The sequence below is a fragment of the Anticarsia gemmatalis genome, chromosome 15 (genome assembly GCF_050436995.1).
Source record: "Anticarsia gemmatalis isolate Benzon Research Colony breed Stoneville strain chromosome 15, ilAntGemm2 primary, whole genome shotgun sequence".
NCBI classification, from domain to species: Eukaryota; Metazoa; Arthropoda; class Insecta; order Lepidoptera; family Erebidae; genus Anticarsia; species Anticarsia gemmatalis.
Genome location: NC_134759.1, coordinates 9,315,796 through 9,339,419, shown reverse-complemented (window position 1 = coordinate 9,339,419; position 23,624 = coordinate 9,315,796). Strand labels below are relative to the sequence as shown.

Here is a 23,624-nt window from a genome sequence, read left to right as displayed (position 1 = left end):
CGATACCTCCGCCGCCCGCCACCGGCAATACCAGTATGTGGACTGTACAATACGACTTGTCAACTGGCTATTAGTTAGTGCTATATACGTTAAGTACATAGAAAAACCATTGCGAAATAACATAGAAATCAGGAGTTACCTATATCTAATATCGGAATTCCGGAAAAACTTGCATTGATAAGTGGTAGGAGAACAGTTACAGTGAATACCTAGGCAGACATTTATTTTATTGCTGCAGGCATAGATTCTAAAACATATTATATATGTCTCGTCAGAAGTAAGCGACATATCATTGACGAGTAAAATGAAAATTGCTGAAAGAATGTTTAAGGGAGGTACCTACAACATTATGCCTACCTAAATAGCGACAACAACCGAATCAAGAAAAGGATTAAATATAATAAAAAATACACTAACATAGGGTTATACGGAACATTAAAAAGAGGATTTAAAACTCTCGGTGCGGCAGGTAAAAATGAAGAGATTGGTTTTTATCTGTGCACTGGCGGTAAATTGAATGTAAAGTTGATTTCCCGGCGGGCCGCACCGCATAATTCCCCGCAAATTAAGCCGATACCAATTGACTTGCTACCAATGTAAATATTTTTGTTATATGCCTCCCCTTTATGTATTTACCTTGACAACGCAACGGTTCAATAATAATAATGCGATGTGAATATTATCTGCTATTTAACATCCTTTGTTGTTTTATAGAAAAATACCAAATTATTTTTTATGCCTGTAAAAAATTTAAGCGAATTCGAACCGATAACCGTCTTCTACTCAGTGTTTCATTACCTTTCTATCTTAGAAATCAGAGTATTGTGGTGATTGTAAGATTCCGACATTGATATCAACATAGCAATTTCATTCATTTTAAATAGAGAATTGATCTGCACCCTTCGCAGTTCACACGCTATAAGGGAACATTTTATTACTAGGTTTAAAATCTGGAAGTCACACTTTGCATCTTTTATATCTTCATGTGAGGTAACAGCAAATTATAAGTATTAAAATCGATAAGCTTACGTTGGTAAATCTTATCAACCCTCCAATATTGATAGATGAAATAAGTACGTTAATGTGCTTCGCGATTATTATTTAATGACTTGGAACTGGTCTTCTTTCGATTAGTGGTACTTCATTAAAATCTCCTTAAATAAACAAAATACTTGTTCACATTTTTCGTGAATAAGTACTTAGATAAGTACTAGATGTTAAAACTGAAAAGGGCAGGTTTCAGTTAGGTACCTACTACCTATAGGTACAGTGCTAGGCAAAAATCTTTAATACGGCGGTGGGCGCAATCCGCTTACTGCCGAAAATTAATCAAGCCGCCAGACGCGTCTTATAGGGGACAGAGCACCCTTGCTTTGCACGTTATTCAGTGCTACATTCAACTATCGTACCTATGTAGAGAAGGTTTTGAATTTATACTCTTAGAGTTCCGTGGGCAAAGGGTAAAACGGGAACCCTATCACTAAGTTTATTTGTCTGTCTGTCACCAGGCTCTATCTCACGAATCTGAAGTGGCTCTCATACATTATTGAAGGTATATTAGTACCTAATAATAGCAGTAGAAGTAATGACATGATGATTTTGCCATTTTTTAATCACTGGCACGGAACCCTTTGAGCCCGAGTCTTACTCGCACTTAGCCGGTTTTTGTTTTGAAGTATGCTGCAAACAAATCATTTTACTGTCGGTAATTTGAAACTATAACCTCTGACAACAACTACATCCGTGTAGAGTTCTTTTCCAGGGTAAAATTATCTTTTATCTACGCAGCTCGCGCAGTAAACCATCTGTTTGACTTTTCGTAAATGTTCAACCAATTTTTGCAAGAAACGGCAACAAAAATATCTTTTATATATCCATACATCTATTCAAACAAACTTTTCTTCGCATGTATGAAGTAAGTAGAAAGTTTGAAAGGGTAGTAGTTACTAGCGTTCCTTAATCTCTATCTACCAGTATGGGAATAAGACGGGATTTGAGATTTGTTATGGTGTTTTGAAAATTCTTATTTTTCAACTATGAGAAAGGTAAAAGGCATAAATAACTTTCAACAATTTATTTGGATACATCTTCACTATCAATAAATAACGCAAGAACTTGCTACACTAACAGCTTTTTTATCGTAGAAATATTAGAACCATAAAGTTTTGAAAAATGTTTTACAAAAAACTGCGTTTGTATTTTGAGCCTTTGTACTTATAGTTAAGTATGTAAAAGCTTTAGTTTTCAAATTAGATAATGTAGAACGGTATAATACCTAAGTAAAATATACAAGATAGTCAATATTTCACTTTTACTTATTCTTCTGTGGACATTCATATAAGTTTATACATTTATCTTTAGACACCGATATTAACTTCTTACTGCTGCTGTCGAAATGCACACCCCAAACCTGCGAAACAGTAATGATAATTAGAATCATATCGAAAAAAAGGCATTTTCTATCTTTTAGCAAATGCTTTACGAGTTAACGACAGTTTCGTGTTCCCAGCGCCATCTATGTTGCGACATACTAAACTAACACCAATGTTTTTCTTTTCATTTAAAAAATATATAATTAACAACTAAGATAAAAGAGCATACCGTATCGTTATGTTCTTGAAAAGTATTAAGTAGAGTGAGGTCTTGAGAGTTGACGACTCGCACAGAGCCGTCGGCCGCTCCCGCCGCGATACGAACGCCATCTGGTGCGAAACAGACGCTCGACATCCACGTCTTGTGACCTAACGAGCCTTGTAGTCCTGCACTTACACTGTAGATCAAACAAAAATCACCCATGTATGTAATAAATATAGCTTCAGAGACTTTATTAAGAGAAATATATTGCTGTAATAGTATTATGAACTTAGAATAAGTCTGGAAAAACGATTTAAAGAAATATTTTTTAGTAGCTGTCTTTTACAAATGTCAGATACAAGTAAATATTTATTTTAACTGATAAAAAAAGCAGCAACATCAGTATAATAATATCTTGTACAATGGCAAAAAATCAGTTTGTATTACTGTTATGCAAGCAAAGTAGATAAGTCTATAGGCACATAAGGCAGAAAGATTATCACAGCATCAACTGGTTCCTTAATACTTACACTCCATAAACCTTAATAAATCCATAATTAGAGGCTGTAGCAAGTCTATTGCTGCATGGTGAGAATGATACACTTCTGATTGGTTGAGAGTGTGCTTCAATAGTGTGCAGCACTTTACCTTGCTGCACATCTAGAATGCACACTGTGCCATCTTCTGAACCTGTTGCTATGTATTTACCATCAGGACTCTGCCAATAAAATAAAAACATAAAATATACCTACTGCTCTGCACTTAATAGATTTTTCATACTAGCAAGATTGTGTGTTGTTAAAATATTATCCATAAAATCTAAAACTATTTTTTGTTTAACTCATTACTGCTCCATTGCTGGGCACGAGTTTCCTCCTAGAATGAGAGAGATCTTGAGTAGAAACAAAAAATAAAATGTGTGTTGTGAAATAAAACTGGCTTATAATGTATATTTTCTGAGGGAATTTTAGTAACCTACAACAAAAAGACACAAAGTAGGTATACTAAAAAATAAATGTGCACAACATACAATACTATTGAACTATAAACTACTGAATGGAATACTCACCCAATCAATACTCAATATAAATTTCCCTCTAGTATCAAGTGTCTTATCAATACTGCCGTGGCTGACATTAAACACTTGCACTTTCCCCAGATGACCCCCAGTAGCCACATGTTCACCATCAGGGGAGAACACCAGCTGCCACACATCTGACTCACCGATAGCCACTTCAGTTATCTTCTTGCCAGAGTTTAAGTCCCAGAGAATCATGTTTGAATCTAGTGAGGCACTTACTATCACTAAAAATACAAAGTTATCTAGTTCAGCATAGAAGGAAAAATATACACCAATTGGTAGAAATAAGAAAAAATCAAACTGTAATTTATACTTAGGTATACATAATTTACTTAGAGTCTACTATCTGACTTAAACAATATTTAATTAATTAAAATAAAATAGACAAATTCTGTCGCTCTGCAAAGCAAATTGGCAGTGGGACAATAAAATTCATGTTAGTATGCCTTTTTTTTGATACAGTCTCCATATTTAAAAAAAAGTGTGTAGAGTCTAATGTTAGTCTCCTTACTTGATGCAGCAGGGTTAATAGCAACTGACACTACACCCATCAGATGTCCTTCTAGGGCATGTATTTGTTCCAGTCTATCATTTTGCATTTTCCACACCTTCACTACCCCATCAAGACCTCCAGTCACTATCAAATCTTTGGCAGCATTACTGAGGCAAAGGTAATAGGCATTAGAAAAAATATGTAGCATTATCTATATTCTTAAAAAAAATAATAACATATGGGAACTTACGCCGAATCCCCTGACACATTAGATTTGACCCATGCACAGCAGTATATTGGATCGTCGTGAGCATTTTCTTTTTTGAATAATATTGAATACTGTAAATAAAAATTAGGATGTTTACTCGTAGTTCAATAGCAGTTATCTTACTTCTTAAAACGGTTCTCACCACAACATTTGCCGGCATTGTCGCAAAGTATTATTTATAGTTTAGCTAATATTAAAAAAGGTTTAGTACTTCAGTTCTACAAGGAACCTTTTTTAATAAACTTGCAGAACAATCTATAATAATATGGTTTTTATATTTCTATTTTTGCTCAGAAATCTCAGAACTAAAACTTGAATAAAGTTCAAAAAGAAATAGGAAGGAAGCGTTTAAAAAGAGATAACTATATACATAAGAGCTCTTGTTAAAAAGAGAAATGTCTCTATTCATGCTAGAAATTAAAAATATTGCGACGGATCATTTATATTTTGACATTTGACAGGTAGTCAAAAGTCATAACAACTAGAATGACATTTTTCGATTCGTTTAGAAATAAGTTTCAACACTTGATAAATCGGCCAACCTTAATAAACTCGTTTAAGAATCTGATCCTGGCATTGGAAAAGCATGACTCGTATTTGTAAAGCTCAGTTTGATGGTAAAGTCCATAATGTATTATATAATTTAATTAACATTGTAATAAAGATCTCAACCCTTGGCCCATTCAGAACAATGCCCTAATGATACCTATTGATTATTATAATTGAAATTCTATCATCAAAAATTAAAGAGACTTAAAACTATACATAATCTAGGTTTAAATCAAGAACGCAATGTATAATTTAAACATATTTAATATTATTACACTTATTACAATTAATTATAATGGGCAGTCATAAACATTCATACTTTTATCTTCCGATACAGACATTATTTTATTACTTTCGGCGTTGAACTTCACACCCCAAACCTGTAAACAAAAAAAATATTTTAAAGACAACATACTCTTGCATATACCATTTATTAAAATTTTAACATATTTTTTCTTACCTGGTCGCTGTGTTCTTTGAATACATGTTGGCACTGCATGCTATCTAAATCCCAAACCCTGACTGTGCGATCGGCACTGCCTGACACGAATCTTTTGCCGTCAGGTGAGAATGCCACTGAAAGAACCCAGGATGCATGACCTGATAACGTTCCAGCTAAGTTTGCATGAACACTGGAACAAAAAGAAATTTACTGAACAAGAATGGTACTAGAGTAATAATTTGAAAAATACAGGGGAACCCCCTACTTATATATTCAGCACACTTCATTGTTTTTTCAAGGGGAATTACATGAATTGACTTGTTTTCTACTGTTCACAATGTTAAAACAGGGCCATATAAAAGAGCTAACATGCTTGGTATAAAAAAGTACAATAAATACTATTAAAAGATGATTTTCAACTTATTCAACTTACACATCATAAAGTTTCATATGTCCATCATCAGAGGCAGTAAGAAGCAATTGTGAATCTGGTGAGAAGCACAGACTTCTAATAGGCATGGCGTGTCCTTCTAGTGTGTGGACTAACTTTCCTTGTGCTACATCAAATATGTTTATGATCCCATCCAAAGCTCCACTTGCTATATACTTTCCATCTGGACTCTGAAGAATAAAAAATTATAACTGAGAAACATTCAAAAAATTGTTTGTAGCAAACTACTTAAAAGATCAGGTAGTTTATGGTTAATTTATGGTTAATATTGGAAATCCATCAATGAAATACATGTCTTAATATTATCCATACTTAATATTATAAATGCGAAAGTAACTCTGTCTGTCTGTCTGTCTGTCTGTCTGTCTGTCTGCTACTCAATCACGCCTAAACTACTGAACCAATTTGCATGAAATTTGGTGTGGAGATATTTTGATACCCGAGAAAGGACATAGGCTACTTTTTACCCCGGGAAAATGACGCATTTCCGGGAAAATTCAGGTGGCGGACGAACTCCCGAATAATCAATATAATAATGACATAAAAATAACAAAATTCCGTTGTCATGGCAACTGTTTTAATGGCGGATATGCCTTAGCGCGACTTCGTTTTATTAAGAGACTAGCTGACCCGCGCAACTTCGCTTGCGTCACATAAGAGAGAATGAGTAAAAATTTTCCCCGTTTTTGTAACATTTTTTGCTGCTGCTCTGCTCCTATTGGTCGTAGCGTAATGATATATAGCCTATAGCCTTCCTCGGTAAAAGGGCTATCTAACATTGAAAGAATTTTTCTAATCGGACCAGTAGTTCCTGAGATTAGCGCGTTCAAACAAACAAACAAACAAACTCTTCAGCTTTATATATTAGTATAGATAAGATATAGATACAAATAATTTTAAGAATATTTTTCGTGACAAAAAAAAACATATTTTATATCATCACGCTACGCCCAATAGGAGCAAAGTAACAGTAAAAACGTGGAAAATTCTGACTCATTCTCTCTTATGTGACGCAAGCGAAGTTGCGCGGGTCAGCTAGTGTTCTATAATTTTTTTTACTTTAATAAATAGAACTATGTTATGAAATATTACTGTTAAATCAATTAAGAAATTAAGATTTCTCAGTGAAATGCATCATACATAAGCAACACTCAATGTGAATTTCCCTCTAGTGTCCAGTGTCTGTTCCTGCTTTCCACTTTCAACTCCAAATATCAATATCTTTCCTGCATTACTGCCAGATATCACATGCTTGCCATCTGGTGAGAAGTCTAGTGTCCATACATCAGTGGGTCCTGTCTCCATTGTCTTCAGTTTCTCTCCATTTGTCAGGTCCCATAAGATGAGGGATGAGTCTTGAGAACTACTAGCTAAAGCTGAAATGGATTTTAAAACATAATTTATATAAATAATTGGACACTGACATGCATAGTAGTACATAGCAGTAGTACAGTTTTGTTATGCAATTAATAGTAATGTTATACAATCATTATATTAATAGCTTGTATTAAAAGTTAATTTGCAAAAATATCTATATTTATGTATATTAGGTATTGTTGCAAAATATACTTACTTTTCCCATCAGGGCTTACAGCTACTGAAATAACACCAAGAGAATGTCCTTCTAATTGAAACTTCTCTTCAACTTTGCCATTCTCTAAATGCCAGACTTTGATCAAGTCATCTAACCCTCCAGTGATCATGTAATTCTCAGAACCAGCTTCTGAGTGATTTGAGTCCCTGAAATGAAAATAGAAATGACAATCACTAATTCTATTACACTTGCCTAAAATTTACTGTTTATATACCATAAAAGATATAAACCAGAATACAAATATTACAAAATAGATAAAATTACTGTTTAGTGATTTCAGTATTGCAATATCACGAAAAGGCGATCGTTTTATATTTCAAGATGCATAGTTTAAGGTTAGAAACGTACTGTGAGTTTTCATTATTTTCGTTCTCATTTTCAGTGTCTTTCGGCGGTTTCTCGTGGTCTATTTTACTCCAGCCACAGCACCATATGGAGTCTTCATGAGCATTCTCCCTCTTCAAGTGTAAATAATACTGTAAACACAAGAATTAATGTAGTTAGCCGGTTTGATAGACTATGGAATGCCACATCACTTTAACGACTGCAACACGAACCAGAGTTGTTATAGACATTATTAAGAAATATTGTTGTTTATTAGCAGTGATAAGAAAATGTTCTTCTACGGAAAAAAATTATAACACAAAATTCTGCCACCAGACACCAATAAAAATAATGCCAAAATTTGACGTTAGTAACGTCACTTTGACATTAAAATATAATTGCCACACTTTGAACATGATTTTTCAGTATAGCAATAACTTATTTTGTCGTGCAGAAATAAGCAGATGGAACATCTGTTTTTAACTTATTTGATGACAGTTTGACTTGACGTTGACTTTCACATTGTTTTGGACTTTTGGCGCGGTCTGTGTAAATGATCTGTATAAATTTTGTTCTTTCTTCTTGCTATAATAGTTTATATGGTTAAATAATGAAGTTACAGTGCCAAGTAGAAGTTGTAAATAGACTACACAGCAATTTAAATATAAGATCAAGCGGAAAATATTTAAAATCTACGCTTGCATTGGGTAAAGAACCAAAACGTGAGACTGATTATTTTATCATACATTTTTCATCTGTAAACAAAGCTGGGACTAAATACAGTGTGAAGCGAATAAAGCAGGTGTTTGCGAAGTGTTTAAATGAAGGGAAAACGACATTAAGATTTGAAGAACCGCCTCACGATCTGTGTATAAAGAGCGAGGCTATTCAGCTAAAATGTTTCATGCGTTTATTGAAGTCATGTATTACCGGCGATACCAAGAACTTACAAATAGCGCCTTTGACAAGTTTAAGTGTTACACACAAAGACAATGCTCCCACGAAACTAGTTATACGCGATAGAAGTGAATTTCCTGTGAAAGGCCTCCCAAGAACACTAGAATCTCTTTACATAAACGGGTTGAACCTGTGCAACTTTCGACGAGATATTTTATTATTGAAACAACTGACTGTCTTAGATTTAAGTAATAATGCTATAGAAAAATTACCTCCAGAATTTGGTAAGTGGTAAAACATGTTTACAATATTATAATGCACACTTGAAAAAATACAAGTAATTTATTACTTTTTAATATTTACAGGTAGGATGCCGAGTCTGTGTGAATTATATTTATCAAATAATCAGATCGGTGTCAAGGGTGAAGTGGATTGGAGGTGGTTATTAGGACCACAGGTAATTATAATAAATAAAGAGTATTGTCTTCCCCCCGGTTTCTGAGGTATATTTAGGGGTAGTTCATCTATTCAATACTGTTTAAGCTCATATAAAAATTACAGTTTGAAAAGATAAACTACTACTTAATGTGTGTCAGAAACCGGGCATAAGTTAAGTACCATATAAAAATAATTGAATAGCATTACAAACAACTAATGACTTCCAGATTACAAAAGTGCTGAAGCTATTAGACATAAGTGGAAATAAACTAGGACATCTACCAAAATCTATGTGGAAGTTGCAAAAACTAGTCACATTGAAATTAGACAACAATATGTTAGATAAACTACCAACTACTATTGGCAGAATGAGCAGTCTAAGGTAACCATTATTAAAATGATATTTTGTTGAATAACTGTGTTAACTATTTGTGCATCTTTTCTTATTCTAAATGTGAAAGTTTGAGGTTTGGATGAATAACTGTGTAGATGTTTATGTCAATGTACTGAAACCAATTTTGATAATATTTGGTTCACAGATGTGTAATTAATTCTGGTTTAAGATATACATAGAATACTTATTTTCCTGTAAATCTGTACCCACAGTCAAAGTCGCGAGAAAAGCTAGCATTTTATATTTTTCTTATTTATTTCCAGGTACCTAACAATGTCCCAGAATGAATTAACATCACTACCCTGTAGCTTACTACAATGCAGATTGGAATACATAGACCTCTCAGAAAATAAATTTGATACAACAGAAACACCTATGCAGCTTGTAAAACATTCTCCCTGGGAATTTTACATTGGCAGTTTAGTTGACATTGCTTCTAAAGTAGTTCTCAAGCAAAAGTTCTTCTATGCTCCAAATATAATACCTAGGACTCTTGTTGAGTTCCTCGACAATGCTAACATGTGTGTCTGTGGCTCGCCAGTAGTCAACAACAGCTTTTACATGAACAAGGAGTTTCAATTAAAAGATTATTTCAGAGTTGTTGTGTTTAATAGTAATAGAAAGAGTACTGTTACAGTTCAATGTTATTTTTGCTCTCCAAAGTGCTTTAATAGATGATTAAGATATTGTAATGTGTGTGTGAATGAAACAAAAAAATGAATTGCACAATAAAAACTTATTTATTACTGATTTGTTTAATTAAGGCCATCAAGTTTCCAACTGATGTCTGATATCACTGGGGCTATTCTAATGTGTGGTTCTGAAAAAGAAGAAATCAAATTGTTAATACAAATTGTGATACTTGAGTTTTTGAGCCATATCATAGAGTATAAGTCTATGATATGGCTCACAAACTCAGGCATTCTTAATTATTAAAAATATATTATAATATATTAAGGGTGTACGTTACGCCAGCAAGAAAGTGTCACCTAGAGTGATATAAGTAGAACGTATAATTAGTGCGCAATCTGCTGTAAATGTGCGCCGCATAAAAAAATTGTGCATGTTGTAGTTTTGAAAAAAAAACGTAAAAACGATTCCTGCTGGAGTAACGTTGTTCTAGCAAGAAAATTCTAGACGAATTATCGGAGAGATAAAATACATACATGGGCAGAGAGCTTATATTTGTGCAAGTATGTGCGCCATAAATATAATTTGTGCGTCTTCAGGTTTTCGAGATATTGCGTTTCTCGCTGCAGTAACGTTTTGCAAATTCGTGTATCTCCAAGACCATTTTATGTGCGCCTGTAGAATGAACATACACGAATAGCTCTTAATTTGTGCATATTTGTGACATAATTAGATGCCAGATAATATTTATAATTTTCAAGTAATCGCGCTTTATTGAAAACTTAAAAAAATATTGTAGCGCCTAAATGAGAAGACGTATAAGCTCGCTAAAAACTGTATTCGTTCCATCTTTTTGTTTATAATTACCATAAAAAGTTTCAAAACAGAACCTACAAGCGTTAATGAATAATATTACTAAAAGTCGAAACGACGGCATCATAACTTTGACGCCAACAAACAAGAAACTGGCTCAACCTAAGATGTGTAGATGTAAACCAAAAATTAGTGCATTTATCAAATAATATATAGTAAAAATATCCAGCTTCAACTGTTTCGTGTTAAGTAAATATTAATATCAAACCAAAACAGTTATTCAGCGCAGGTTATCCGACCAAATTCGAATGACTACAAAAAAGCGACGGATTCATACGTGTCGATGACCTTCTTAACTTTACTCGCTAACTGGTTGAAACGTATTGTGCCCGAGTACAGTGCAGTAGAAAATAGTTAAAAATAAATAACTTTTGATTAAATTAAACATACCTATTCTTCTATCATTCTATTCTAGCTGTTCCGGTAACTTTGCGCACGATTATGTACATCATTTGTTGGCCGAGATATAATTTAGTTTTGGGTATGATAGTATGATACGCGAACGTAGTATAGACCGGTTAAAATTATTATTCTTTTTTATCCTTTTATTAATTGCCTAATTTGAAAACCCAAACCTAAGCAGCCCGATATGTGAAACTTGAGTTGAAGTTTTCAAATCCGGCTATTCTTTAAAAAACATAAATTGATAACAAAATATAACGCTCTATAGGTTTTTATTACGTTCGCGTACTATATAATCATACCTAACCAAAACATAATTATATCTCGGCCAAAACAACAACTACTTAATATTTAAATTTCACGCCATGATGGTACTGAACTACTTTAAGTGATTTTATTGTTTGTGTACTTAAGTAAATGAAAAACTGATCTGTGATTTTAAATAATACCAAATGACTATACAAGGTACAAATAGTTTAATTGAACAATGTTTGTTCTAATATTTATAGGTAGAAAATTTGATCTGTGATTTGTTGCCATAATTACTTTAAGAATCATGATTATGATAATAAAAATAATATTTTTTTAAACCAACAAGCTTTTTGATTTCATATGATCAGAAAGTACATTTAATACCTAGGTATATTACATATATTATATTTTTATTAGGTCATTGTAATAATAATTCCCAACGAACATTTGAGCGTGACTGTACGAACACAGTTTAGGTGTAATACGTTTAATAAAGGAGGTCATCGATACGTATGAATCCGTCGCTTTTTTGTAGTCATTCGAATTTGGTCGGATAACCTGCGCTGAATAACTGTTTTGGTTTGATATTAATATTTACTTAACACGAAACAGTTGAAGCTGGATATTTTTACTATATATTATTTGATAAATGCACTAATTTTTGGTTTACATCTACACATCTTAGGTTGAGCCAGTTTCTTGTTTGTTGGCGTCAAAGTTATGATGCCGTCGTTTCGACTTTTAGTAATATTATTCATTAACGCTTGTAGGTTCTGTTTTGAAACTTTTTATGGTAATTATAAACAAAAAGATGGAACGAATACAGTTTTTAGCGAGCTTATACGTCTTCTCATTTAGGCGCTACAATATTTTTTTAAGTTTTCAATAAAGCGCGATTACTTGAAAATTATAAATATTATCTGGCATCTAATTATGTCACAAATATGCACAAATTAAGAGCTATTCGTGTATGTTCATTCTACAGGCGCACATAAAATGGTCTTGGAGATACACGAATTTGCAAAACGTTACTGCAGCGAGAAACGCAATATCTCGAAAACCTGAAGACGCACAAATTATATTTATGGCGCACATACTTGCACAAATATAAGCTCTCTGCCCATGTATGTATTTTATCTCTCCGATAATTCGTCTAGAATTTTCTTGCTAGAACAACGTTACTCCAGCAGGAATCGTTTTTACGTTTTTTTTTCAAAACTACAACACGCACAATTTTTTTATGCGGCGCACATTTACAGCAGATTGCGCACTAATTATACGTTCTACTTATATCACTCTAGGTGACACTTTCTTGCTAGCGTAACGTACACATATTAAGGCTCTTGTAGAGTTTAATCTAATGGATTTTATAAGATATTCAGTAATATATCATATTCATGCTTACCAAGTGTGGCAATGCCCTGTGGTACTATACTTTGTCCCTCTGGAACATTTAGGGCAGCTATGCTAGCATTAGTCGCTTCTAGCACCAGCTCATTTGTCCAGATGTCCTTAAAACTGTCCTTCATATCTTTAAGTACTTTCTCCAAAGACGACTGTGAACAAAACATCAATAAATCACCTCGAAGTTGAAATAACTACTACTTATGAGATTAGCTAATACATCTAAGTGACCCCACTTGAAATAAACCATAAATTTGGCGAAGATTATGTCATTAACTTAAGTTTAAGAGTTTACCTGTAGTAAGAAAGCTTCTTTATCCTTACTAAAATAGCTTAGGGCTATGATAACCTCCTTCACTAACAATCTCAGATCAAATGTGGCTACAACTAGCGTGTGTAAAGCCATCACGAGTGCAACATCTTCATACTGCGAGCCCTCTTTCAGTGACGCCACTTTTCGCTCATGTTTTCTTCTGTTCTTACTTGAACGGAATGATCGGCTGAAACAAAACATACACAATTAAATAACATAATATGTGTAACATAAAACGCTCAAAAATTGTCTAAGGTTTTATTACAAACATTATTATAATGGACATAATATATTACTATTTAAACTACAACAACTATTTGTTGCCTATGGGAATCGAAGCCACGCCCCTGCCATCAGTGATGATGGTATTGTACTTATCACTACATGGACAGCATAATTGCAAGCGAAACGTTGATCTATACTTGAATTAGTACTATACCATATTACTTTTTATCATTGTTAATGCTATACAACTTACGTGGAACCTCTAGACGAAGACGCAATAGTACTGCCTGCATCCGAATAAAGATCACTGTCTTTGTTAGTATAGAAGTCGTATGTGTCTACTGGATGCTTAGTTTTGTTCACTCTAACAAATTGCAGGCGATCCCTGTGCCTTATAAAGTTCGCCCAACTTGTCTCTATTTGTTCCTTTATGTTGTTGTATTCTTCTAGCAAATTTAGTAGAACCTTCGCTTCTGGAACAAATAACATGATGTGATTTAAATAAGGGGACAGCTGGTATAAAAATAGTAGCATTTTAAAATGAATTTTGCAAGAAATACTTAAGTAAAATACAAGTTTCAATATTAGCAGTAACTTAGATAAAACTGAGTATCTCATGAACTGTTGAAAACTAATGTTATCCTTTGAACAGGGTTCTAAGTAAATAATAATTCAATTTTTCTTTATAAAATACTAGAGATAATTACCTTTCAAATGAGACAGCTTGTGTTGTGAACAAAGCCTCAATGCTGTTTTATATTGTCCACATTCAACAGCATATGAGACAGCTTCTTCACCTTTACCATAATACTGCTCCAAGATGATCAGAGCTTCCTTGTGGCGTTTTTCTTCTTTTAATCCCTCTACCAGGTCCCTGGAACAATATTAATTTGAGTGTGAATATAATACTTAATATTTTCTATATAATGTTACAATGTCAAAGTGTTGTTTTGTCTATCATTATTTTATGTGATAATGGCTGAATCTATTTCAATCAAATTAGGCAGGGTGTTAGATTACAACCCAATAGGGATTATAAAATATGCTTTATTACAATAGGGATGCAGTCAAAGCATTAACAATATTAAATGTTATGACAAATACATACCAGCATAGAGACTTGAATTGGTCCTCAGGCCATGAAATAGCTAAACTAATCGCCAGTTCCCATTCCAAAGCATCCTTGTAACATTCAATGGCCTTTTCTATATTGCTGGCTCGTTCATATATCACACCAGCTTCTGTGTACTGCTTCTTTAATTTTAAATAGAGGCCAAAATCATCTGATATTTCTTTAAATATCTCATCACTTGGAGAAAATAGGGCTAAAGCTTCTCTATAAAGGCTGTGGTACTTCACAAAAGTTTTCAACTCATTATGCCTACTAGTACCACATAGTACAAGGCTTTCCACTGCCCTATCAAACCTCTTCAAATGTTTGTTTATTGTAAACCTTTTGTAGTTCTCCTCCATCTCATTCAGTTCATCAAGCATTGGAACATATTCTTTAGGATCTTTCTGTGATTTATTAGCAACTAACAGCACTAAGTCGAAATCATACATTCCCAAAGCAACATCAAACAGATTGTTCACATCAACCATGTATAATAAGTATTTTAAGGCTTCATCAGACCCTACAGGCAGTTTTGAACCACCTGACTCTTGAACTTTGAGTTCTTTTATAATCAAAAGAGCCTTTTCCATATCCTCAACTGTATTTTTCTTCACAAAAGTTGTCAGCAATGGTAGTACTTTACTGTCACTATCTGATCTTTTCTTCAAATGTTCTCTAACAATATCACATATCTTCTGAATCTTAGTATCAACTCCATTTGTTGCTTTATCTTTTGACGCATAACTGCTAGCATACATCGTTTTTGTCACATCCAAGTTTTCCAAATCAGATAAGAACAGATTCAACCAAGAATTGTTTTTGACAGACTCCAAAAATGTGTCAATATTTTCCACAAACTTATTAGGATCATGATCATAGATAAGGTTCAAATTGATTCTTTGTTTCCTCATTAAATCGAATGCCTCATGGTACTGAAGTTTGTCCAGAAACTCTCCAATAATTTTCAAAGATAAAGGTCTTGGTTGAATGGTTTCTAGGTTTCCTCTGGGTAATTGGAACACTGTTCTTGTGTCATTAGGGACAGCTATTACCAACTTGGCTCCCCTTTCAATCTTTCTCTTATAAACATGATCTGATTCAGTCTTCTGGTATTCAGAAATTGCTTCAATGCCTGCATTTGTTAATTCTGCACATAGTAATACATGTTGGAGAGTGGTCACCAAGAGGAAGTGACTGTGAACATAGTATGAACTGACATTATTCATAGTCATTTTGTCATTGATGTACAGTTGGCCCTTATGAGATAGACCTATGAACTGCAACTCATTTTCAACTGCAAATACATTGAATTTTTGACAAATAACATCAAAAGGCGCCATGATTTGACTGTCTTGTGAGATGTCAATATCTTTTCCTAATTCATAAAGGACTATACTTTTACTTTGCAGTTGTAAAAATACAGAAGATGTTTCTGTTGGATGTGGCTGAATCTTTGTGACACCTGCAGGAACATAACTGGACCTCTTTTTTTCAATTTTATCTGCTCCAATTGTATATTCAACTAAGTCATAACCACCTTCAACTGCCACACTTACAACTGTGTCATGATTGACCCAAAACCAGTTGTAATTTTGAAATGGAAACTCTAATTGTGGAATGTCCACAGTTTTATACAATTCATATTGTAGAGGAAACTTATTAGTATGTTTGTAAAATACTAATTTGTTATCTGCAGTACATACAAAGAACGAATTTGGATTGGTGTCAGTTGCTCGAGGAGCAAAATGTATGGAAGTGACATTTGCATCCAGGTTTACTTCAAAAGAGCACATAGGGGGAGGCACAACAGTCTGTCTGAAACCTGTCAGTAAAACTTTCTTGCCATCTATGACTGCAACTACTGCATCATCATTATCACCTATGCCTCTACTGTGATCTACATTCCAAATCCAAGTATAAGATAAATGTTGTCCATTGTGCAGAAATACATGTAATTTCTTATTATTTATTATATCAAAGTCATTGTCCCACATTATTTTACTTATCCTTTGTTCATTAGAGAACTCGAGAGTCTGTTTGAGATACCAGTGGTAGTTGCCAATAGTATAGAGTAATATTAACTGTGTATTTGTTGTCATGTCCCTACACTGTAAAGTGAGTACTTCTGAATCAGAACTCCAGGTAATATCTTCTACTATAGTGTTTGAATTTACTGGTATATCAAATTCACCATGTTTTAAACCATTCTTTTCAAAGAAAGACACAATGTATTTTTCATTGAGTTTCTGTGTTGTTGCTATGAGATTGCCACTTGGCCTCCAAGACAAATTTGATTCTAATCCTTGTTGTTTTTCACTGGTATACTGTAAGTTTCCTTCTTTGTCAAATACTTTGAATCTTCTAATACCATCCATTGTGAAGCCTATGGCATACAAGTTGCCATCGCCTCTCCATGATATTTTCACTGTACTGTCTGATAAAGTTTCATCTGCAAGAAAAGATAAAGCTTTTAACAGCGTAACTTATGGTGGTTGTTATTGCATCTGAAAATTACACATGCCATTTTTATCAAGGCAGCTTGCAAACAAATATTTCCATAAAAAATAAGATAAAAGATGAGTTATAAAGAATTAGGGTCACTCATACCTCAAATTCTTGTCTGATGTCTCCACTTGATTATGGACTCATTTAATGAAGCTCCTTCATTTACTAAAGATACATTTAATTACTCAATTCATATTAAAACAATACCTGCAGTAACTTCACTCTTGACTCTAGCTTGTTTGCCAGCAGAGCCATGGAACTGTGTCTCCTTCTTCCCCCAGCCAACTGTGATGAACTGCTTCTCACCAAAGTCTTCATTCAACAAGTTCCCTTCATTGATGGGATCAAACATGTTCATTAAGATCATGTTCATGTCTTTAGTTACTAGTACAAGCAGCTCTTGGTCTGGACTCCATTCCATAGCCTGATCATTCAAATTAGTAATTTTTACATAACATAAGCATTATCACAATGAATATAAACAAAATGTTTTTAAATGTAAAATTTATGATTTATTTCAAACAACATAAATGATGAAAAGTAACAAATACTTATGAAATCAAATCTGGGGATGAATTAATAAATCCCAACATTGTTGTTATATAGGTGCAATATACAGTAGTATAACAGTTTGTAAAGTTTTTTATTAATTTAAATCTAAACATACCAACAATCCATTGTCGCAGGTTCCGGCTAAATCATACGTATTACCGCCATCGCTGATCGTAATTAGCTCACCATTCGCGAGTCCGACGCACAAAGCATTTGTCAACGTGAGGAACGTTATGTTCACAGGTCTATTATCTGGAGACGCAAATTCCGACAAATCCTTCGTCCACTTTGTATCTCCATTCTCATTATAGTTGATCACACATAGGTTATGCGTACAAACAAACAACTCATTACTAGAACCCTCATCGTCGCAGCCGCTGCATACTGTGAGTTTGTCTTCTAATTTTAGTTTTAAATCGTTCACCGACACGACCCAAAGATTTAAGTTCTTCATTATCAAAAAGTATTAAATCTACAATATTGTAAACACGTTTGGAATTGCATGAGAATACTGTCAGTGTCAGCTTGACATTGTTGATGACAAATTTCACGAGGATGACAGATACGAAAGATTCGTTCGGAATTTTATGTTTCCCTAATTCGAAACCTACCCTTTTTGTTACACACATGTTACATTATATTTACGAAGAGGAACAGGATCACTATTAAGACTGAAAGCAGTCACTTAAATGGAATTATTTTTTAAGATCTTATCTGTGACCATTAAACTTAAAAAAATATATGCCAAGGCAAGTTTCAACAAGAATAAATCCTTCGTATTTAAGGTCATCATCAAGTTTATCGTGGAAATAAAACATAATTTCATTTAGTATAATATAATATTAACTAAAACACTACACTAGCAACATATTAGATATCTTTAAATACTAACTTTACACTTTAGGATAATAAGTAGTCTCAAACTTCTTTCTACTTTTAGGATAAGGCCGCAGAGCTTTTGGAATATAAGGAGGTAGATGGTCATCCAAGCGTCTGTTGAGTGGGCTCTTTTGACCAAGTTCAAATGGTCTTCTCTTGGCTTCAAAGAATCTGGTTTTGTGTTCGATTTTGTAAATTTTCTCCCAGAGGTATATTTCGGGCCTTAGCAAATGTTTCGGTCTGTTGGCTACTAAGTGCTTATATCTGGATTCCAACCAACAACGCTTATTATCATCTTCAATATCAGCAACCACTTGCACTTCTTTACCTAAGTATGGCTTCATTTCATGTTCACGTTCTTCAGGAGCATTCAAATAAAACTGAATTAGCATTTTCAGAACATCCTCATTCAAACCTTTTACTTTACCATCTTCTATGCAGTCATAAAGTTTCATGGGTTTTGTGCCAAAGCAAACATTGTGTTTTGGATTGCTGTCAACCTTATCATTGTGCATTTCTATTGTATTTAACTGGTATGCATATAAAGACCATAGCTGTCCATTTGTTATAGCAGTTTGTGTGACCAGTGGGTATGTGACATCATTGAAGGTTGTAAAGCCTTGATGATTAGCCTGTGCAAGGAGCCAGCCAAAACTAGCCTTCATGGCTTGGCAATGTAAAGCTTCTAGATTATCTTCTGGTCCAAATGACTCCTTTCTGTCTATAATATGTCCACGGCCATGAAAAGACATGAGGCCAAACTCATCATAATCACCTGGCCAGTATCCTGTAAACAATGGAATAAAACAATATAATAATCTTGATTTGGAAGAGAACAGACTGCTCTGACCTCCAGTGGGACACATCACTTGCTATACAATTTAGTAAAAGGTCTTAAAGAATCTTTTACTAAATTATTATGACTCATTACAGTTAAAAATCTAAACTCTAAAGTGGTATATAAAAATGGAAATTGAAAAATAATATATTTAGTTACCTGGTACATTGGTGCCATGTCTGTAGTCTTCACAGTATCCAATACTTCCAGGCAAGTTGGTAAACTGGGGAACCTTAAATTCTGGGTTTTCTGCCTCACTGTATGGGATAAGAGGCTTCAAAGGTAATCTATTCCTTATTGTCAACATTGGTGAACCTGAAAAAACAAGTACATATAAATAATAATTACAATACATTGGAAGATATGTCCATAAACATTAGTATTACATCTATGTTTATGAATTAAAGTCAACACATCTTAAAGGTTGTTAAATAATGTTTGCTTTCAATTAAATATTGGAAGAATCAATCCACATCACATTGTAATGAAAGTTTAGTATGTTGAGAGACACAGTAAAATACAACCAAATAGGAGAATAGAAAAAGTGGGACATGTAAATAAATATGTGACAATAAAGCAATTATCCACCAACTTGCTTGATCCTTAAATTTCAAACACATGGATAAAAGTTGTGATTGTATGTAAGTATGAAATTAGTAATTTTCTATGATCCTTCCTATAGAGAAATAAAAACGAAATGTACCTATGTATTGAACAGGCCTATCAATAGGCTCATGTAATCTGCTCTTTAGCCAGTTGTATTTTGATCTCCAAGCTATAAGTTTAGGAGGAGGGTCCACACCTCCTATGAACCAAAATGCTTCATGACGTGTATCATAATCAACCTGGAATAATTACAACACACATACAGTCTTAATAGCACAGCAAACATTGGCAACAGGGTGGTAAGACAATCTGAATAAGATTTATTTATTACATATATGAGAGTATATGCAGCAAGGACATAGTTTAAAAAATCTATATCCTTTTTCTTCAGTAAATTCAAAATGGAAAAATATAGCAGACAACCAAGATTATTTTTACTCTGGCATAAATAGTTTTAAACTAGCTAGATACTTGAGTAAAGAGATCCAATACATTTTAAATAATTAAGTATACATATATTATTTATTTTAAATCATTTACCTGAGAAGATAATATATGAGGCACTTTATCAGTCAAGTTGTTGGTGATTATTCTGTTTATTTGCTTTACAACACATTTAGCTAAAGCATCTTCCCTTTGAGATGCCTCAGGCTTATCAACAGAAGTAGTAAAGTTACGGCTGAAAAACGTTACGTAGTTAAATTATATATTTTGTATCGAACGATAAAGCTATAGAGCTACAGTTCTCTATAAATATAAATTAAACATACTCAACACCATCATTTTCAATGGCAATGGCTTCTTCAATAAGTGATTTTGTCTCCTGAACCACTGCTTCTGCACTAGCAGCAGTCTCGTTGTAAGATTCGGGAAGTTTATCCACAGGAATAAAGTGACTTCTTGTGTAACACTGAACCAAAGGCATCGCATTGTATGGTACTTTATCTTCATTGAACATTATGCATCTCCAACCATAATAACGAGGCATATTCAACGCAATTTGCTTTTCTTCTACAGTATTTAATTCTTGAATTTTCTGATGCAGTTCTTGTCTTTCGCGTAATTTTCGGGCTTCAAGAGACTGATCCAAAATCGGCGGATATTCTGGCGTTTCGGTGAATTCATTTTGTTCTACGAGTGCCGCCTGAGACTGAGGTCTTGATATAATTTTCTTTAATTTAGGAAAAGTTCGGTGTACCCTGTTTAGATACATTTTTATTTAAATAATACGATTAGGGCCTACTCAAATTGCAATCCCATAATATTTTGAGGTTAGGTTTCGTTCTGAAATCGATTAATCATATGGCGTACCATTTAGAACGAATTACTTTGAATGTGTCTGATAAATAATATTTACGTCAACATTTTTAGATTAAACATGTTTTCTTATCAGTTAAGATAACAAAATATATATAAGACATTATTTTGATAATTAAATATTATTGCGAAATTATGGAAAACTTTCTAAATTTTTGAACGGCAAGCTGATGCAACGTTTTGACATAAGCCACAGCCTGATAGCCACCTGCCAAATTATCTTCAAATATAACCATTCACTGAATATTTTATAGCGAATTAGTGATCAATTTTACACGAAATCATGGATGACGATATGGTATTTGATCCTTCTTTGAAAAAGAAAAAGAAGAAGAAGACTGGTTTCGACATAGATGCCGCTTTAGCAGGCGATCAAGGTGAGAGCACGAGCGTGGAGGCGCCCGCTGGGACGGGTGACGTAGACTTGCCCGAAGATGATAACCTCGATTTGGATAACTTTGGAAAGAAAAAGAAGAAGAAAAAGAAGGCAATCTTTAATATGGAAGAACTCGAAAATACTTTGCCGGAAACACCACCGGCCGAAGAGCAGGAGCCGCAAGAGGACGACGTTATTGATGACTTAGATCTAGACATTGACTTCTCAAAAACTAAAAAGAAGAAGAAGAAGAAAAACCTCGAAGAGCTTGTCCTCGAGGACGACATCAAAGGAGACGATCAGGAGAACGTAGAAGATACAACCGGTGACAACTGGACGGGCACTGATCGTGACTACACTTATGATGAGCTTCTGGAGCGTGTGTTCGATATCATGCGCGAGAAGAACCCTAGCATGGTTTCTGGCAAGAAGCAGAAATTCATTATGAGACCTCCTCAAGTGGTACGAATTGGTACCAAGAAAACATCATTTGCCAATTTCACAGAAATTTGTAAAACTCTTCACAGACAGCCTAAACATTTACTAGACTTTTTACTAGCTGAGTTGGGAACAAGTGGATCTGTGGATGGTAATAGTCAGCTGATCATTAAAGGTCGCTTCCAGCAAAAACAAATTGAGAATGTACTCCGTCGGTATATCAAGGAATATGTAACATGTCACACATGTCGCTCGCCTGACACCATCCTGCAGAAAGATACTCGATTATTCTTCCTTCAATGTGAAACTTGTGGCTCACGTTGCTCTGTTGCCAGCATTAAATCTGGTTTCCAGGCTGTGACTGGCAAGCGTGCGGCCATTCGTGCAAAGACTGCATAGAGTATTAGTGTTTAGTGATAACTAATTTTACAGTTGCGGATCTGGGGTACATACAGTAATATTACTTGTTTCTTGTGAAATATTGTAAACAGACATCAGCAAGTGTATGATGCTGATTTTTGTAATTATTGTGTAATTATGTAGAATTTTGTATAGCTTGGTATAAACATACATTTAACACAATTTAATATAATATGTACCAAACAGGTGTTGTTATGGTTTATGAAAACCTATGATGAATTACAAATATATTTTCACTTCATTTATCACCATTTCAATGCTTGTTTTATTCTATGAGTAATATAAATTAGTAATGTGCTCAAATATTTGCAATTGGTTGCAAGATTATTGCCTGAATGTACCCCATTCTAACCCCTATATTTATGTATAGCTCACTTCTGTATTATTCTCATTGATACACAATGGTTTTATATATTGATGTTTTATTTCAAAATCTTATCCATGTGGCCTCTCTTTGTCTTTCACTCAAGCTGTTCAAGAAATCTTGTTATGTTACCCACTGTTACTTTCCTAATAAATTAGTTTAAACAAACAATTATTTTAAATACACTGATCTGAAATAATTAAGAAAAAATCAATGCTGAACGCCAATTGTATCCTTTCTATGAAAAGAAAATAGTGCAACAGCGTTTTTCCATGTTTTGCTACTAGATGGCGTTATTACCAATTAACGCGTAACATGCCGGTTGTCTCCACACAATTTTATTTTACCTTTTGCAATATACCGTTATTTACTGACGTCTATAGAATACCAGCTTGTTACTAGGTACTTACACTTACTTTTATTAAAAAATTATATGAGATAGTCTAGGTTACCAAACTGTGTTCTACAGTCAAGTAAATTTAATAGAACAGGGGCTAGTGGGGTTTGAACCCGGGACTTAATGCTATAAGGCAAGTAGGTAGATACCACATAAAACAGTAGGTACCTAGGTACTTACCTACATAACATGATAGATAAAAAACCACAGTATC

General features: G+C 34.0%; 6 protein-coding genes across 6 annotated transcripts; 2 read left to right on the top strand and 4 right to left on the bottom strand.

Moving 5' to 3' along the window:
• Positions 1-2,072: 2,072 nt before the first annotated feature.
• On the bottom strand, positions 2,073-4,765 carry LOC142978883 (WD repeat-containing protein SL1-17-like). The gene is made up of 7 exons (XM_076123488.1): positions 4,559-4,765; positions 4,399-4,487; positions 4,167-4,315; positions 3,644-3,879; positions 3,105-3,292; positions 2,602-2,770; positions 2,073-2,410 (listed from the first exon to the last, which is right to left on the bottom strand). Exons 1-7 carry the CDS (start codon positions 4,574-4,576, stop codon positions 2,312-2,314), a joined length of 948 nt encoding a protein of 315 aa, XP_075979603.1. The 5' UTR covers positions 4,577-4,765; the 3' UTR covers positions 2,073-2,311.
• Positions 4,766-5,211: 446 nt separating this feature from the next.
• LOC142978882 (uncharacterized) lies at positions 5,212-8,146 on the bottom strand. The gene is made up of 7 exons (XM_076123487.1): positions 8,010-8,146; positions 7,801-7,928; positions 7,432-7,598; positions 6,999-7,234; positions 5,841-6,028; positions 5,426-5,597; positions 5,212-5,345 (listed from the first exon to the last, which is right to left on the bottom strand). The coding sequence occupies exons 1-7, from the start codon at positions 8,025-8,027 to the stop codon at positions 5,256-5,258; spliced, it is 999 nt and encodes a 332-aa protein (XP_075979602.1). The 5' UTR covers positions 8,028-8,146; the 3' UTR covers positions 5,212-5,255.
• Positions 8,147-8,275: 129 nt separating this feature from the next.
• On the top strand, positions 8,276-10,183 carry Lrr47 (Leucine-rich repeat 47). The gene is made up of 4 exons (XM_076123331.1): positions 8,276-8,957; positions 9,039-9,130; positions 9,339-9,493; positions 9,769-10,183. Exons 1-4 carry the CDS (start codon positions 8,387-8,389, stop codon positions 10,181-10,183), a joined length of 1,233 nt encoding a protein of 410 aa, XP_075979446.1. The 5' UTR covers positions 8,276-8,386.
• A 39-nt stretch (positions 10,184-10,222) lies between these two features.
• Elp1 (elongator complex protein 1) lies at positions 10,223-18,293 on the bottom strand. Its single transcript, XM_076123330.1, has 8 exons — positions 17,891-18,293; positions 17,431-17,647; positions 14,713-17,167; positions 14,312-14,478; positions 13,858-14,077; positions 13,362-13,566; positions 13,068-13,218; positions 10,223-10,325 (listed from the first exon to the last, which is right to left on the bottom strand). The coding sequence occupies exons 1-8, from the start codon at positions 18,227-18,229 to the stop codon at positions 10,261-10,263; spliced, it is 3,819 nt and encodes a 1,272-aa protein (XP_075979445.1). The 5' UTR covers positions 18,230-18,293; the 3' UTR covers positions 10,223-10,260.
• Positions 18,294-18,595: 302 nt separating this feature from the next.
• mRpS30 (mitochondrial ribosomal protein S30) lies at positions 18,596-21,375 on the bottom strand. Its single transcript, XM_076123491.1, has 5 exons — positions 20,869-21,375; positions 20,639-20,777; positions 20,196-20,337; positions 19,652-19,807; positions 18,596-19,441 (listed from the first exon to the last, which is right to left on the bottom strand). The coding sequence occupies exons 1-5, from the start codon at positions 21,309-21,311 to the stop codon at positions 18,669-18,671; spliced, it is 1,653 nt and encodes a 550-aa protein (XP_075979606.1). The 5' UTR covers positions 21,312-21,375; the 3' UTR covers positions 18,596-18,668.
• A 211-nt stretch (positions 21,376-21,586) lies between these two features.
• eIF2beta (eukaryotic translation initiation factor 2 subunit beta) lies at positions 21,587-23,061 on the top strand. Its single transcript, XM_076123392.1, has one exon. It carries the CDS (start codon positions 21,699-21,701, stop codon positions 22,626-22,628), a length of 930 nt encoding a protein of 309 aa, XP_075979507.1. The 5' UTR covers positions 21,587-21,698; the 3' UTR covers positions 22,629-23,061.
• The last annotated feature ends 563 nt before the right edge of the window (positions 23,062-23,624 follow it).